The following is an 18,816-nucleotide window of genomic DNA, read 5'->3' as shown; positions in this document are numbered from 1 at the left end:
ATATTCAGGAAAAGTTCATTGATGGGTTCTGATGTGGGGCTAGAAGTGGGTTTGCAACAGTATACATTGGTAGGAGATAGACTCCAGCTCGCTGTGAAGTGCGGGTATTTTACAATATCATGTATTACTAGTTATTTTTGTTCCAACTGTACATTTCAATTCCAACAAATGAGTTCTGAGAACTGAAAGGGAATGCCTCTCCTTATTTAAAATGAAGAATAGAATCTAGCTTACCTGTGAGGAGTGTGGGCTATGTTTTAGCACCTGCACCAACCTCTTCTGAGAGTGGTATAGTTGCTTGGATTTCCATGGAGAAAAGCTACTGTGAAACTGGTGTAATCCGGAGTTGAATTAAGTCATCCAGCTTCTGTGTTTAAAGCTGCAGGCTTGTCCTCAGTTAACAGTATAAAAATGGGCCTGCTTTTTCAGACACACAAGAGCATCCAGAAGTCATCCTGAAGAAAATAAAAATTGATAGCGCTTTATACCTTGGTAAATGAGGCCACATTTGAATAAGTGACTAAATATGGCCACAAGATGCAACTTTATTCAGCACTGCTGCATTCTCTTTACCCTTCACTGCTGCAAAGAAGTTAAAGTATATGACCTCAGATTAGTCATATGCCTATAGTACGGAAGCTTTGTTACTTGAAAATACAGTAATGTGAGACATGATGACAGTAAAAAAGCTAATTTCTTCCTGTTTATTTCCCTTGACTTTTTTGATGAATTCAGCAAAGTTTTAAGTTTTCCTCAAGTTCTGCGGCTTGTTCAACAGCTGAGCTCGTTGACTGTGCTTAAATAAAGACAGAATAATTGTGCAGTACGGTGCAAGGGACAGTGCAATAAACAAGCATACCGACGGGCATGTTGTAACATCGCTGGAGTGACATACTATGGCCTGAGTAAGGAAATGTTATAGTCAGCAAAGCACCAGAGAAAACATGCAGTTCTGGGTTTACGATGATGTGGGCAAGATGAACCATCTGTCTTTTCCATCTCCGATTATGGTGATTTCCTCTCCCAATTATATAAGAAGTAACGTGCATGCACATGCATTATCACACAGTGTAATCCAAACTTCGCTAGAGCGATGGTGTCCTGCTATACTGTCACGATTGCTGTTAGAAATAAACACTCTCAAAGTCAGCTTCTATGCACAGGGCATTTTTAAACTCAAATCCTATTTGATTCTCATTTCCATTACTTGGCCCAGCTTCCATTCTCCTTTATAGTATGTCGGCCTACATGAAGCTCTCAATCCTCTTTCAGGATGAATTCTCTCCAATATCCACTTTCTAGCTGTAAGATAATCCACAAAGCTAATAAAAGAATGATCATTCAGACCGAGCTTGTTGCTATGCGACTGCATTACTAAGATAACAACACAAGTCATTTTTATATATCTGGTGTATCTTATACAATGAAACTCATTTATGCTTTATTTGGATTGACTCAGGTTATCATTGACAACTTAGTTTGGAGGCTGCTTTATCTTGGAATGAGACCTTTTCTTTTCCTTCCTAGATGATACTTTTTAGGTCCCATTTCCTCCTTGGTTACTGACCCAGTTCATAACAACTGTTCATCTGGCTACGCAAATATAGCGTGAATGATTTCCCAGCTGATCAAGATCCAATGCACTTTTAAAGGGTCTTTGGTAGAATATGGTTTGAGTTGACAAACAGAAAATGTATTGCTTTGACAGAGATACGAATGGATGATCTTCAGTACCGGATACTTAATTCAATTGTTCTTTTACCACATATATGTATATTTGCTATATACGTTGTTTCTGTGTGTGTGTATCTATATGTGTATCTATATCTATCAAAGCATTATAGAGCTCGATTCCCTATTGGCCTTAGGAATAGAGGATGGTAAAAGATATTATATCAAAAGCAAGTCTCTAACTATATTTGATTTCTACAGTTTCTGTATGCTGTTTAAAATCTGCCTTTCTGCAGAAGCAGACATCAGAATTGATTATTTTGTTTTACAAGGAATATATTTTGGATTCTTAGGGTGATGAGGAATTTTTCAATGTATGAAAGGAAGTACAGGTATCAACTTGAGAATATACTCAGTTTGAAACAGTAACTCAGAAAAGAGAGAATAGGATAGGGTAGGATAGCATAGCATAGAATAGAATAGAATAGAATAGAATAGAATAGAATAGAATAGAATAGAATAGAATAGAATAGGCTATTTAGTTGGAAGGGAACTACAACGATCATCTAGTCCAACTGCCTGACCACTTCAGGGCCAAAAGCTAAAACGTGTTCTTAAGGGCATTGCCTAAATGCTTCTTAAATACTGAAAAGCTTGGGGCATCAACCACTTCTCTAGGAAGACTGTTCCAGTGTTTGACCACCCTCTCAGTAAAGAAATGCTCCCTAATGCCCAGTCTAAACCTCCCCTGGTGCAGCTTTGAACCGTTCCCATGCCTCCTATCACTGGATAGCAGGGAGAGCTCGGCACTTCCCTCTCGACATCTCCTCCTGTGATATCATTCTTTCATGTAGAAATTCTGAAGTTACAATATTTTCAACCATTAACATTGCTTTTTATCTCACAGTATTACGACAGACATCCAGCGTACCTGCCATTTCTCAGTTTTCTCAACCCCTCTGCAGCTTCCAAGAAGTCAGCATCCCTTGACAGCTTCTGCAATGCAGTTATGTGGTGTGTCAGTACAATATGATTGGAAATTAGAGATGTAGGGGTATAGCAAAATTAACAGAGTATATTGTAAAAATACAAAATCTAACAAACCATCCATCACTGAATGAATTATAAATTTCCATAGCTAATTATATTGAATCTTCATGTTAGAATTTTACTGAAGTTGACACAAGAGGTGGAATTCAGTTTGCTATTAAGACACCCAAATGTATATATCTTCATCTAAGCTCACACTGTAATCACCAGAGGTCAAGGATTCAGCTGGACCCAACTCAGTTGTATATTTACAGGTTCTAGGCAGTCATCGTTATGGGATTAGCAGATCCTACACAAGACCTACCTTGTAGGTCTTTTGGTTTTGAGTGGCAGCTGGATGCAAGCAGAGAAAATTACCTGTTTCCATGGGTTTGAGCCCCTTATCTGTGAGCAACTCAACCACATTGTGGGTATCTATGTTACACTCGTTGAGTTCTGTGGGTTACACTGACTGAAGTACAAACTTAGTTGTCTATAGCAAGATCTGGTTGCCCAGTTATAGGTCTAGTGCCTTTTTAGATGGTCTAGTGCCTTTTTAGATGCTGTGGTGTGTCCTACTTGCTCTCCAACTGCTGTTACAATCTTCCTGTAGAGCCTCGTGTTACAGCCTTTGCTGATGTCTTGGATATCCATGAAATGCCAGGCTAGATGTAATTATTTTTAGCCAAGTGTGTGTTTGCACAGTGGAATCCTGCCCAGTAAGGCACATGTAGGCTCTTGAATTTAAATACCTTAATCTGGAGCTGAATTGCACCCAGAATTACCAGCAACCAAACAGCTGAATTTTTTCTTTAGAAGAGTTTGAGTACAAGAGACTGAAGAGTACATGGGTTATTGTCTGGTTGAAATGTCTTCGTCTGTGCATCCCAATAATGGATGGTAGCTGTGGACTGTGGGAATTAGGATGATGGTAATGAGGGAATGGCTGGTAATAATTAACTGCAACATGACATCCTTTCACAGATGGACCTCCCTTGGCCCATCCTTCTGTGGATGATCACAGACGGTGAAAGATAGACTGCAAAGATCAGGAAACACAGTAGGTAGCCTTGAGGACAGTTTCTTTGAAGTTGTAAGGATCTTTCTGGCTCAGGAGCTGGGAATCTGCTGCTGTCTCATTGAGGAAGGCAGAATTGAAGGAAGCTGGATGGCTCACAGCTATCGTGTCTGAGCCAGCTGGTGATTGCCTTGTGCTGGGAAAGTGCAGCCTGTTCTCCGAGGGACTCCAGCCAAGGTCAGTGAGAGACTGGAGCTACCGTGTGGGTTCTTAAAAAAGGAGCAGTGGAGTTATTTCAGGTTATGTGGTCATGCTGTATTGAAGTCTGCAGTTTTCTATGCATTCACAGTAAAATCAAGGTGGCTATAACCATGATATAAATTTGCCAGGTTTTGAAGGCAGTAGATACAGCTGGCAGGATATGGTTATGTCAGTCTGTTGAAAAACATTTCCAATCCTAGGATAACACAGTTGTTAGAAAAGGCAGAGGGTAAGAAAGATAACTGGCTGTCAAGACTCGTAAGAGGAGACATAAGATTTTTAAATTTTGCCAAGGGCTTCAGAATCCTTTTCTTCAAATATCATAGCTGCAAGTTTTTTTTCTTTGAATGAAAATGGAAGTCTTCTGTTTGGACAGGTATGAATCCCTGAATTATTTCTGTTCAGACGATCTGTAAGCATGGGAACTTTTAGTGCTTTATAACTTCATTCTCATTGCATGCTGCATGGCATGTCAGGTAACCATTGACTCCTGAAACAATTTAGAAGTATCCTTTGTTTTTCAGGAAATGTTTGCAAGAGATTAACTGCTGTATGCTAAATGGCAGACTGTTTCCTTAACTCATGTTTTATACTGTCAGTCATTGTAATTTAGTATTTGTCATCTTCTTTGACAAACCCTTCCTAGATTTGTCTCTGCAATAGATCTTTATCAATATTACTCCCTTTTGTCAGTCTTTTTTTGGACTCAGGATTTTTGACTTACAAAACCAGATGTACTTCACTACATCAAACTGCTTCTTCAAATTAAACATTCATTTCTATAGCCAGAATAATGAAGAAATAGCCCTTAGGGTTATAACACTCTCTTCCAGCCATGTGCTTGAGTAGTGTCCTTACTTGTGGTACAGACCCCTTGACCGCAGCAGGAGTCGCATCCTTTCTAGTCGTTCTGTGCGCATTGAATTATGCTGAAATCTACACTGAAATGCGTTGATGCACAAAGTAAACATATTGGGCTTATCCACTTCACTGACTCATCCAGTGTCTGTGTTCCTGTGCGTAATCCCAAAGAAAGCTTATATTTTTAGTTCTACATGTAACTTCTGATTCACACTGAAGTGTGCTGATGATTCTGCAGCCAGGCTGTGGCTGGTCCCGCATGAATGCGTAGTGGGGAAGTTAAACTCTTTTTCTGCCCTTCTGTTTCTATCTAAAACTAGTTTCAGTTCCAGAATTTGCTCTGCCTCTGTTTGCCAGTTCATCTAAGTGAATAAAGAAGAGCGAGTGATTGGCAGGACCTCTCTGCAGGAGTCAGAAAGAGTGGGCCAACGAGAACGAACAAACACCACCTACTGAGAAAATATATTGGAACCCATCCTTAGGATTTTGTTCTGCTGATGCCCCAAGGAAGACTGGCCAAATCATCATCATTAATTTGAAAAGTCACATTGATACAGGGAGAAGCATCGCTGCCTATGCTGTGCTCTTGTACAACAGAATCCTAAGGTTCTTGTGAGGCAGTGTTTCGGAAAGTACTGTATCTATAAAGATACTTGATATTTTTCCTGAAGGCATTCTCAATATATGGAACTGTTGTGGCTTGTCTTTTGTGTTGTGTTTTTCTCGTTTTCTTTCTTCGTTTTTTTTTTTTTTAAAAAAAAGAAAATGCCAGAAGTTTTGAGGCATGTTCAAGACTGAACTGGAAAACTGAAACCAGAAATTATTTCAGAAACGGTAATCAGCTTACTTTCTCAAAACCTTTACAATTTATGTAGTCAGATGTGCAAAAAGTGAGGCACTCCCCACTAGATAACAAAGAAGTTTGAAAACCTCGATGTTTCTCTTGAGAACCAAGAGCTCTGTCAACAAGCTTAGCAAGAAAATAAGAGGATGCTCTACCTAAAAGGTTTGTAGGAGTTCTTGTAGGAGTGTTTTTCTTTCTGACAAGCTTCCAAGTCATCTTAAAAAGACTGTCTCTGTTTCCTACTGTCATTATATGCCGCAATCTTTTCACATCATCTTAAGTGTATTCTTAGGAGAAATGGTGCAAGCAATTGTATCTATTTTATATTTTAAAACTGAAAGATATCCCAGGGAAACGCTTGCAATCAGCTAGCTTGATTAGCCTGTAACTCACATGGCTCTAAATCAAAAGTCACTGTTGTCTTCTATAGTTATTCTTTAAAATTGTCACAAGAAAGCAATGAGAAAGAAGTATCTTAACGTTTTATCACTTAGTTTTTTTACCTCATGTTTTGCATTAGGAATGAGCACTGTGTGAAAATGTCAGTGTACTTATTTATTTGCATTTTATTCCTTCATTTTATTTACCTGTTTCAGTGTGTTTCCCTCCCAATATATTTAGCATTTGATTTAAATTGGGAACAGAATTTATTTGTGAATGCTTATTTTCTAATGTAAAATAATATTAGAATGGTAGGCTGTTTAATCATGCAATAAAATATGAATTTATACTATCCCAAATATCTGTCTTGGCAGATATTGGAACTAATTTGTAAATAACCTCCTAAGTTAATGTCCAAGTCACGTGGAAATGGAGATTTGGACTGGACTGACAAAGATAAGCAGCTCTGAGTCACACAGACCAATCATCAGGGAAAATATATTGTCAGCAACAGTAATTACAGCAGGTAATTGTGTCATTTACCCTGTTACAGACCACTAAATGTGATCAGTTTGGAACATACCAGCTGTCACACAGTGTTAAATTTGATGTTTAGGGTTTGGAAACCTCTAGTAGAATCTTTTAATGATGGTGTATTTGGAAAAAAAAAAAAAAAAGGAACGTTCCACACTGTTCAAAGTGGGCACAAATGGCCAATTTGTTTCAAGATAAGAGGACTGATTTGTGGAAAGGTGGGGCTCCATTAAGAGTAATCTGTTTTAATTATTTTTCTGTGTTTTTAATAAGTTTGGAGTGTGTGCATGCTTGGAAAGAAGAACTTATTACCTTGTCCCTAGCTCTTCAGAAGGTGGAAGTGGATGTAGAATTCATCTGAATTTCTGTTTGCATCATTTTAGTGTTTGGGAGGTAAATAGAGATTGTGCTTGGTGGTAACCCAAATGGATATTCCAATCTGCTTTAAATACCCTTTGTTTATTCATTTAATACACCTTCCTGGAGTGGGCTTCATCTTTGTTTGAAGTCTTCCAAAGTTGTTCACAGCATCTCAGCTTAAATCCTAATTTTTCCAAAGAGCAGATATGTAGAGGAAGTGGGATTACAAAGGTGAAGTCATCCTGGGATTACAGTAGTATTAGGAAAATGGGATATCTGGTCAGCTTTTTTCCTTAAATCTGTGGTTTGATTATAAATTCATATTTTGACTATTTGAGACCTGAACAACACTGAAGACTTAATGTCATCCATGGTCCTGCTTATTAGGGGAATTCATGGTGTTCTTAAATAGCACAGCAGATTTGATGGCAGAATTTTTCAAGATATGTAAAGTTTGCTAACGTGCTTATGCAAATATTTATCAGTATAAAACACTCATAAGTATTCATATATGTCAGTACAGGAAATAATTAAGCTTGATTTGCACTAGCAGTGGAACTGTCGCAACAAAAACACAGTGTGGGCTAGAAAATCTACCTGTGAAATGAGTAAGTTAGCCAGTGTCAATTTTCATACTATTTTAGAGGGGAAGAGGAAGATGAGAAGTAGTTTCGTTGCATCTCTACTACTATGCTGTGCTGGTTTTTGTTATAAGCAGGGCAGATGGCTCTGCAGGGTGTCTCCTGGCATCACGGGCCATGTCTGGACTGCAGAAGCCAGGAGCACCTCCTGGCTTCCAAGGCTTGGTGTGTGTGTTAGCTCTTCCCTGACACTGTGTTGTGGTGAGAACTGGCTGTACCATTCTCCCCAAGGGCTTTGGTTTCCAGGGACGGCAGCTTAGGTGCAGTGTCTGTGAAGGATGCATGTGCTGTGCTGGCTTGGTGCACCTCTGTAAACTACCCAGGAAGATGTGCCCTAGGGAAAATGAGGAGCATCACTAGAGATGGTATCAAGACTGACCTGAGGGCATCAATATGGCTCTGCTTTGCCGTCACTGAAGCATATCTTTGTCCTCTTTTTCAAGTAGAGAACTCTTCAAAATTAGCTGAGTGACACTGAAGAAAGGCCTCCTCCCGCACCGAGCTCAAGCACTACAGTTGCCTTATCAAAAATAGTACTGCCCTACTTGATATCCAGTGAGTCATCTGAGTGCCAGTGTTGCAGTTCTACCAGGGAAATAAGAGGAACCACCCCTCATGCATTAAGAAATTTCTCTGCTGCATAAGAGGAGAGAATAACTAGTTGTTTCCTAATATTTATGGTTTGGTAAACTGCTCCAGATTCCTGCAGACAAGAGCAGGATCACAGTAACAGCAGCATTTTGTCCCCCACTGTTGTCCTTCTCATTTTCTTCACCTGACAAGCACTGTCATTGATGGTGGTAGTGGTGCTGGATGTTGTAACTGTGGTTTCCCCAGGACCCTGTGGAAAAAGTTGGCAAACTCTGCTCGTGATGCTATCCTGAAAGGAATAGAAGAGGGGCACCAGCTGCCTCCTGAGAGCTTTTGAGTATGTCTGCAGTGTATCAAACCAACTTTGGACAGTACTTAATTGCTGAGACATGTTCTGCCCTGTTGTATGTCCATCCTTCTGTTCTCTCTGTGCTGAAAAACGGTGTTTCTCAGAGGTTTTCTTCCTGGAGCCGTCTGGTTATGTAGGTGGCCTTGAAGTTGTTACTAGTGAAACAGGAGAACAGGCAGCAAGTCAGGAGCCTCAGCAGCAGTTGTGGAGTCACTTTCCTGCTTTCTTTGTATAACAGAAATGTGTGTAGGATGGAGGCCAAATATCCAATACATGTATTTGTTGCAGGTGGCAGTCTTGTATACTATGGAGCATTTTAGTAAGGAAACAGTAAATTAAAAGGGTTGGCCTTAGGAGAAGAAGTAAAATAAACATTTTTCAGTTGGCTGAGGAAATTGAAATAGGATATTTACAGCTCTAGTCTGGCTATTCTACCAGCAATAAAGTAGGGAGCACTACTACAGATGTAGCGTTTGCTGTCATTGTCACTTTTGACAACATAATAGAAGATTTTGAAAGCCTCATTTTATCATAAGTGCCTGGGAGGTCTCGTGTACAATACAAGTTGCTAATTAAAAGATTTACCTGGCAACAAGTAGTGCGTCTGGCTAGATTAAAAATAATAAAATAATAAAATGAATTTATATGGAAAATCTAAATTATAAAATAGCTTTTAAAAGATAAAAACCTTATTTTAAAATGTCAGTGATAAAAGAGACAAGATATTAAGAGATCAGTTTGAATTAAATCAAGAAAGAAGTGGGTGACAAGGTCACAGACCTTATGTCTAGACTGAAATCTCTTAAGGTGGGATTTTCAAAATAATTTTGCATTTGTATTACAGTCTTGCCATTGAAATCAGTGAGAGTTACAGATTTTCCTTTAGGGAAACAGCTAGACCTATGCTAAGTGCTTTAGAAAATCCTTCCCTTAAACTTTTCTATTCAAGAAGGAATATAGAAAATGGCAGATATGAAGGAAAACGAAGATAAATTAAAGCTTATCTAACTCCAGCTGTCATGCTAAATATTCTTCAATATACCTCTGCCTAACTGGTTGAAAAGTGAAAAAAAAAAAAAAAAATCACAGGATGATACATGAAGTACCACTGGTTAGTACTACAATAGAAGCCTCCACGAGAAGAGTGTATTTTGCAAAAATATGTCTTGTTTTATGAAACTGGAAATCGCAATTGTAACACACATTTTGAAGATGATGAAACTCGGATGGGTTTAAGAAGTTTTAAATGATTTACTCAAGAGCTGTGGAGGAAGATGAAGGGACTAAGGATGGGCCTGCCTTGAAATATGCATTTTGCCCATCAGCTTGTCTGTTCTGTCTGAAACCGAGAATATCTTTGTCTTCCCTGAGTTCCAGGAGATCTTGGCATGGACTTCTTGGTGTGAAGATAGCACAGGAAAGGTGGTCTGTTCAACATTCAACTCATGTGTTAGGCTTTTCAAGTTGCGTCCTAGGGGAGGGTATACCCTGCTTAGAGCCATAAAATCCATTATTAGAGCTACAGAATTTGGAATTACTAGTGGACAATTCAAAGGGACTTACAGCTAAGAGTTTTGTATTCCTTCAGTCTAAGAGGAAAACCCAGCATAGGAATAACCAAAAAATAAAGAGATTTTGTGCAAAAAATAAAAATAAAAGTAAAATTGAAAACCTTCTTAGAATAAGTTTTAAAACCCCTAATATTTACTTGGATTAGAATGTCCCATATTTTTGGAAGTTGTATTTGCATATAAATATGCAGGATTTCTCTAGGAATTTTTGGTCACAGGATCTTTCTTGTATTCTCCACATTGGTAGCCCCCATGTTAAACGCTTTCCTTCTCCTAGAAAGAAAAGAACTTCATGATTGGAAATGGGAGGTGTTTTAGGGACGGATTTCATCATCACATTCAGTGTCAGGACTTGGTTTTTTGTGCATCAAATTATACCACTTCAAAAGTCCAGCTCAGTCCATGCCTCTCTTGAGTCTTGTCAGAGCTACAGCCACCTTGGAGCTTTCTCCAAAGCCGTCCTCGCCTCGCAGGCAGACACAAGGAGAATGAGTGCTTGTTCCTCGTCATGCCTTCTCTTGATCAAGTGTTTTTTTCAGCTGCTTTTAATCCTACATCAGTAATTACCACTAATATAGGTTTGTTGTTATTAATATATCTTCCTAGTAGTATAACTAAGATGCAGTCCAGGAGCTTTCTCATAATGGATATGAAAAGGAACACTGGATCTTGGCTGTATCCCCAAGTGGATTTTCTTCCTAAGGTTTCGTTATAGTTTTCTTGGTTTTCCTTTTTTATCATATTAATACCAAATATAGAATAAGTAAATAGGCTAATAGATAAAAGAGAGAAGGAGACATCTGGATGAAACAATGGCAGCTGTTCTCTCTGAAGAACAATGGACTAAGTAATTACAGACAGAAACAGCATTTCAGAAAACAAGATAGTCTCTAAAGAGACCTTGAAAGTAGAACATGCACATGCCAGCGCTATTTTTATTATCAACGTAAGAGAAAAATAGGAGGAAAATTCTGGACATAGCTGCACTGAAGAAAGAGTTAGAAAATGAGGTCCAAGAGCAGCATGGATGTATGGGAGTGGATAAAGGTGAAAATCAATCAAGTAACAGGATTAGCAGTGAGACCTGGCTTTTCATATCTCCACCTTTGAACTGAGGACAGCTGCTGGTGGTCATTAATTAATGATTAATGACTTCAGCATTAACTATGGGTAAACTGTATGATGGTAACTCTATGCATAATTAAAGCATGAGTCCCATTTTGCTATTGAATTAGGGAATATCTATAGAAAAATGAATTGGGACATACTTGAATTGGGGAATATCAATGGAAAAAATAACATATGGAAGAGATAACATAATCATAAATATATTTACAGCATTTGCTCTGTGAAAATAGTGTGCATATACTGAGACTTTAAGTAGACTTTCCAATTAGAGTTTAAACTACTTAATATGAAGTCTTAAAGAAATTAACCTTCTGTCATTTCCCAAATGATCCTAATGGAATAAGTTTTCCAAACTACCCATATAATTACTACTATTTTTTGTCTTGTACATGAACTGTATGAGAGAAAAAAGCTTGTAATTAAGATAAACCATGAGAGGGCATTTAAGTGTGTCAGCTATTGATAATTCAAGTAACTCTTATCTGTTGTCACTGCTGTGACTGTTGTCATTGTCATGTCAGATTGCCAGCTGGTCACTGAGGCTCTAAAGATCTATACCAAATCAATGGGAAGGAGACAGGAGGTCAAAAGTAATTTGAGTTTAAGAATTCAGAGGCATTGAAAGGAGAAAATACCTAATATGTTACCTTTATTTAAAATATTTTAATTTAATCCCGGTCCACAAGTTCCTCACTCAGAAATTAATATCAGTTGCATGATGTTACAAGAGTACAATTGGAGGGGTGTATTTTATTTACATATTTGGGAACTTTTATGCATTTCCGTGCCTTAAGTATGATCTCAGCTCCTGTTTTCCAATATTGGTAATGGATGGTTCAGGAAAACTGCCAGCATAATATTCTTTACCCATAAGTAACTGATCCAACTTAGTTATCATCCCTTATTGCTCCTGGTTTGGAGAATGTGGATGTGCAAGGCAAACATTGGGAAGGCTTGCATTACTCAAGTAGGTAATGCTCTACAGATTTTTTCTTTACTTTTAACTGTGAAATACATGGCAGGAAGGATAGGGACTGATGTTGCATAGTACAAGGAAGATAAAAAGAGGTGGACGTAGGTGACACAACTTATAGACAGTATGCTAAATTTTATGAAGCTTTGCAAGAATCTCTGCATAGGTGATAAGACAGATCCCCCAGCTGTCATTGCATTGTCATACATCATAGAATCTAGTGAGTCCTGATCTCTTTATGCCAGCAGTCTCTAGGATATAGCGGGTGAAGTACTAGGATGCAGTACTTCACCCTGGATACCCTGAAGTAATGACATTTTTGTCAAGCAAACGATATATTCTTAACTAAATATTCTAGAGTAGTATTTAAAAATTATCCAAAATAAAATAAAGTACGTCACGTTTACTGTATGTGTATGTATGTACATATGTGTATATGTATTTGTGTGTCTGTATATGATCTATTTGCTGCACCGTCAAATGCTCATAATTGAATTAATTGCATCTTCACATAATTTTTTACATCTCTAAGTCATCTGTGTCATAAGGACTATTTCATGGAACGTTAATACGCACTTACTGTTGCTATTGTTATTACCGTGGAGCAAAAGCAAAGTTTAGAGTTGACTTTTTTTTTTCTATCTAAAGGACCTTATTCCAGAGATAGTTTAGTCAATATAAATGCTGCATTTAAAACTCTGGTTGATTCTCACTCAGATCAGAGATTTTATGAATTTTAACACTGTTGAGCATAGAGTCCTGAACAGTGCAAAATGGAATTTTGATGTATTAGATAATAAAGCTTTAGAAATAATCATTGAAACCAGTGCTTTTGGTCTTTACAGAATATGTTAATGCAAATGCAGATGTATTAATCATTAAAATCCCTTTGCAAAAGTGATTTTTATTTCCTTACCTCTGTAATGCAGTTGTACCTGACCTGTCCCCATCATCATGATGGTATGTAGTGAAATAAGCACAGGGCTTTTGTTAAATGTGTCACACGTTTTCTAAAGAGGCCTGAAATAAATGACCTCAGTGTTGCTTCTTGGCGTATCAGAAATATATTTGGGCAGTACTGAAATTTCTAAATAATGCAAATAATGTTTCTATACTGGTTTTTGAACTGAAAAACCATATTAATGTTTCTCTTTAAATGATTCTTTTATAAATTGCCTTTTTTTGTTCTTTGTAATGCACAGTCCTGTCTGCTTCTACAGTTCCTGGTTCGATATTTAAGATTGCTGAACTCAGTCTTTGCAGCATCCTCCTTATTTAAGGTGACTTTCCAAGTGTTTGATTTAGAAAAAGAAACCAAAGTGATAAGCATGGATTAATGAAGAATTATCAACAGACCACCACCCTTTTTATTACAAATAAGTATTGCTATCTTTAATAAAGCTGGACAGTCTGCCTTGTTCTTAATAGAGAATTCTGGGAGGAGATGTCTCTGATGGTCTCTTTAAATTGGTGTGGATAGTGTGCCGTGTCTTGGAAGAGTGAATGTAGTAATATGCTTTATGTACAGGATTTTTGCTGGTGTAGTTTAACCATTTGTAATCAGTCCATAGAAGAGCAGGTCCTGCAGTGTAGGCTGACTGTTCTTTAGGTGCCACTGTAAGAAGGAATATGAAGAAGTTCTATGTTTAAATGGTTTTAATGGTATTATTGAACCTAAGCTCAGATGCTACAGGGCAACAATCTAGGTGGAATGTAGAACATCCTGATAAGTTTTTGCTGATTTTTCCCATTCCTATAATTTAAAAATCTCTGGTCCTTTAATTGAATCACAAAATTTCATTTTACTCTGAGACATTTTCCTCCTAAAACTGACATGTAAACTTCAATCCAAGAATCATTTATCAGACCCATGAATTTTTCATGAGTTGCTAATATTTGATGTAAGTAAAAATAGACATGAAGTTTGAGCAGATAACCACAGAAGTAGAATTACTGTCTGTTTTGATAGAGTTTGGGTTATGTGCTGGACCATCCTCCTGAAATATTAGCAAGCATCCTCCATGAACTTTCTTACGCTTCCTCGTTAAGAATGATACTGAATTTGTCTAATTCAGTTATTTACACTGAGTTTACTGGTGTGGCGTGTTGCTGTATAGAATCATAGAATCATTTAGGTTGGAAAAGACCTTTAAGATCATCAAGTCCAACCATAAACCTAACACTGCCAAGTCCACCGCTAAACCACGTCCCAAAGCGCCACATCTGCACGTCTTTTAAAAACCTTCAGGGATGGTGACTCAACCACTTCCCTGGGCAGCCTGTTCCAATGCCTGACAACCCTTTCTGTGAAGAAATTTTTCCTAATGTCCAATCTAAACCGTCCCCTGGTGCAACTTGAGGCCATTTCCTCTCATCCTACCACTTGCTATTTGGGAGAAGAGACCAACCCCCTCCATGCTACAACCTCCTTTCAGGTAGTTGTAGACAGCGATAAGGTCTCTCCTCAGCCTCCTTTTCTTCAGGCTAAACAGCCCCAGTTCCCTCAGCCACTCCTCATAAGACTTGTGCTCTGGACCCTTCACCAGTTTTGTTGCCATTCTTCGGACACGTTCCAGCACCTCAATGCCTGTCTTATAGTGAGGGACCCAAGTGGTAGTATAGGCACTTCTTCCTGAAATACCAAGATAATGGCTTTGCAAGGTATTTTGGCCTGCTGGGTACATAATGTTTCTCAGATTTCCATAATTATTTTCCTGTTCTATGTTATGTACCACCTTTACAAATGAGAAAATAATATATATTTAATATTTAAATAGCATATATAATATTTAAATAATATCATAATATTAACACAAACTAAGAAAGCTGGAATATTATTACAGTGCAGATAACACTTCTAATTTGTATGGTTATGACTTTTGTTTTTCTTTATTTTATGATTTAGCATAAATTCTCTTTCAGCCAGCATGAGAGATTTCAATATGTTAGGAGGTTGGAGTCAAAACTGTAATTGGATTTTAGAGGGTCTGGGTCATTTGGTGAACAATAACAATTTTAGTTATTCATGCTGAGAGCAAAGTAATTAAATCTCATGCTTCAGGGCAGAGGCCTGCAGCCCTTGCTCTGCTGTATCCAGCGAGGGACTCAGCTCAGTGAGTGCCGATGCCTTGGTACTGAGGGTTGATGAGGGTGTTGTTGGTGATGTAAGAGACATAGAAGTCCTTTTTTCAAGAGGGGTGTTAGATTAGTGTTAATAAAAACCCAGACAAACAAACACTCAACAACAACCACCAACCCACCAAAAAATGAAAAGTATCTCAACCTATGTCGCGTTTCAAATTGATAAATTGCATTGTGGTGAATTTTTTTGCCCTTTAAAACTACAGGTACTTGCCATTGCTGGAGGACAATTGACATCCACTGATGGGTTAGAGATGTGCCATTCTACCAGTTATATACTCCTAAGGTTTATGGCCAGTATTGAAATAGCGTGTTGAACATTTCCATAGTGATTTGCAAATGTTAAGAAATTAATTTTCCTGACAACTCTGTGCAGAATGTGCAGACTTCAGCTCCTTATTTATAAAAGGGAAGATTCAGAGGAGTGTGACATCCCCAAAACTGGGGAAGAAAGAGCATCCAATTCCAGATTTAAGGCTTGTGTCAGATAGCCAGAACTCTGGCGTAAGCTGCACTAATGAAATTTGCTAAAACTTGGGCAGAATTATGGCTATGAAAACCTCACATGTAGGTTAGTCCATGTGTTCTGACTGAAATTAGGTGCTTTTGTTTTCCGCAAACAGTTGGTTTTCCTGAAATTAAAATTTCAGTGGTCTGAAATTATTTATGGATAGGTGAATACTCTTGATTTAAGGAAAATATGTGGAATATTTCCAGAAGGTGGAAACATGTCATTTTGATGCCTACAGGGAAAGATACTGCATTTTGAAAATACTAGAGCATTTCATTTGGCGTTTTGAAATGAGACTTCAGAGCATCTTGTTTTGAAAAAACATTTTCCATTTCTTGAAAATCACAAACTAAAACATTAAAATGTTCAGTAACCTGAACACTTATAGTATAATTTTTTGTTTCAGATTAAACAGTGCATTGCACATCAACACAAAATCACGTCGTCAAGAATTTTCATTTATTCCCAGAAGGTGTATTTCCCAGTATGTCTAAGTCTAGTCACCAGACTGAAGAGTCTCATCCATCGCACTCTGGTGCTAGGACACATTGTGCCAAAAGTCCCTTGAACGGCAGGCAGACCTTTGTTTTTGAGTTACTTCATCTAAATAAAGTGCTGCATATGCACTGAAGGAAAGGAAAACGCAGGCTATGTTTTGAAGTCCTGCCTTCTGCTAACCATATCTTTTGCAGTTTGGAACATGTGACTCGCACCATTAGTCAGTTTTCTGAAGGAAATCCTGCGAATCCCACATAAGATAAACCTGCATGAATACATTATACAGTAGAACTAGCATATGGATTTTCAGTATGTTGGCCGGCTCCTTGGCAAATGTTTATGAGAACACGGTAGCCCACATGGAAAGTATCATGATGGTGGCTCCCTTTTAATGAAACTGGAGTTATGCTGCAGCACAGTTATCATATACTCTTACGTGCTAAAATTACATACACTGGCCATCTCATGGTTACTTGTTCATGTAGCCCTATTGTCGGTAACTACTACTGTTTTTATTTCTTTTTAAATGGAAACCTATCAGAGACTTTTATTTTGTTGTGTTTTAAAAATTCAGGACCACTCCATTCTTGTTTCACTTTTCAGAGCATGATGAATGTATAACAAACCAGCACAACTGTGACGAAAACGCACTGTGTTTCAACACCGTGGGTGGGCACAACTGCGTCTGCAAGCCAGGTTACACGGGGAATGGTACCATCTGCAAAGGTAAGCTGCTGGGAACCCCGGCGTTATGTCAGTCTTTGAACTGGATGATATGCTTTGTCATAGTTGATGCAAATCTGTTCACGTACCTTGAAGAAGACAGACGAAATGCTAGGCTGGGCATTCAGGTCCTGCACCTATAAGAAGATCATCATAGACAGATGTACACTGACTTTGCATTTGGCAGAGTTTGCAGTAATTTGAGGACGATGTATACATAAGTTAGTATGCATTATAATTTGAAGTAATTATGTTTCATTTCTGTCCCACGTTAACATTTCTGTTTCACGTCACCATTCAAGGAAGCCCACAGTTATCAACAAAGTTACAGCTGTGAAAACGTAGTCAGATCTACATTGTCTGCAGTCAATCACTTGCTATTTTACTTGGATAAACTGAACGTTGTTTGGTATGCTGTGTCTTTTTATTGTAAATGAGGAAAGCAGTAGATGTGCATGCACAAAACCTTTGCTACACACAAGGTGGTGCATTGTTTTCTAAGAGTCTCATTCACTGGTAAACGTTAGAAGTTACGTTACTGGTCTCAGATGCGTTCCCAGAGATACACGCCATGTCCCCTCCTCTGGGGAATGGGAAAAAAAGTCTTAACCTGAGGAGGTTCAAACCCAGAGCTGCTTCTCTCAGAAGAGAGCTCTGTCTGTGCAACTCACTACTGTGCTGTGCTTGGGAGTATTCCCCAGTCCTTCTGCTGGAGGTGTGTCAGCTTACAAAAAGGTAATTGATTTCTTTGGGTCAAAGAGATGGTGCATAACCCTAGAGCACATTGTTCGGCTCTTCTCTTGCCTGGGTAAGAGCTCTGACTGCAGATCTGACATTTCAGAGGGCACGTGGATCCACTGTCAAAGAAAAGTGCATCCTTCCCTCCCTCCCTTTTCAATACTGAAAAGACGGTATACAGGAGTAGGTTCTGAGCCTGTGTATCCCAATTTGAGAAATGTACTTCTCTACAGCCCTGGCTTGGATGCCCGTGTCCTTCAGAGAGACCTGGATGTGCCTCTTGTCCCCATGGTTTTGGCAGCTTTTCATGCACTGTGCTGCCAGCCGTGCACCGTGTCAGCCTGCCCGGGAAGCTGAGATGTCTCACTCAGTGCTGGGGCTCTTAACGCCACAACGCTGGTGCCTGGAACCTGAGAGCTGGAAAGCTCGAGTCAATAACACTCGTGTTCTCTCTCAGATGAGCCTTAAGACTGCACCAGTGGTGCTGTTACACAGAGCAGCTGCAAACCAAAGCCTGGCATCTCTGGTGGCTGGTTACAAGTGCAGGGTGAGACTAGTGCCCTGGAGCAGCTCTTACATCGGTGATAACATCCATCTGCTGAGCTTCACCTATAGTTTTCTCTGGTTTTTGTTTGTTTGTTGTTTTTTTTTTTTTGTGACCAGAGTATTGCTCCTTCCATATTGTGTATAAAATCAGAGCAACTAACAGCTGCTGTGTTTTCTGTCAGAGCTGGTCACATTTCTTTGTCTGCAGAAGGGACTCTAATGCACATACATACTCATGGCTGTATCTGGAGCATGCTGCACCTAAATATGTGAGCATGGCTTCTCAGATTGCAGCGTGCCAAAGAGCCAACTCAAGAATGGGCTTCAAACTCTAAATGGTAGAAGTTTTAAAGTTCTTCAGAAGGTCCTGAGACAAAATTACTGTTTTTATTGTTTTGATCTAGTTGCTTAATCAAGGAATAAGGTGGCCAGAGAATTTAGTGTTCA

General features: G+C 38.7%; 1 protein-coding gene across 1 annotated transcript in view; it reads left to right on the top strand.

Annotated features, from left to right (window-relative positions):
* The window catches only part of NELL2 (neural EGFL like 2), a 154,065-nt gene that overhangs the window by 94,591 nt on the left and 40,658 nt on the right, over positions 1-18,816 (top strand). Inside the window, exon 14 of the mRNA XM_065648237.1 lies at positions 16,966-17,088. Coding sequence (XP_065504309.1) covers positions 16,966-17,088 — 123 coding nt within the window. The remainder of the gene's footprint in view (positions 1-16,965; positions 17,089-18,816) is intronic.

This window comes from Caloenas nicobarica, chromosome 1, assembly GCF_036013445.1.
Source record: "Caloenas nicobarica isolate bCalNic1 chromosome 1, bCalNic1.hap1, whole genome shotgun sequence".
Taxonomy (NCBI): Eukaryota; Metazoa; Chordata; class Aves; order Columbiformes; family Columbidae; genus Caloenas; species Caloenas nicobarica.
This window is presented reverse-complemented; position numbering and strand designations above follow the sequence as displayed.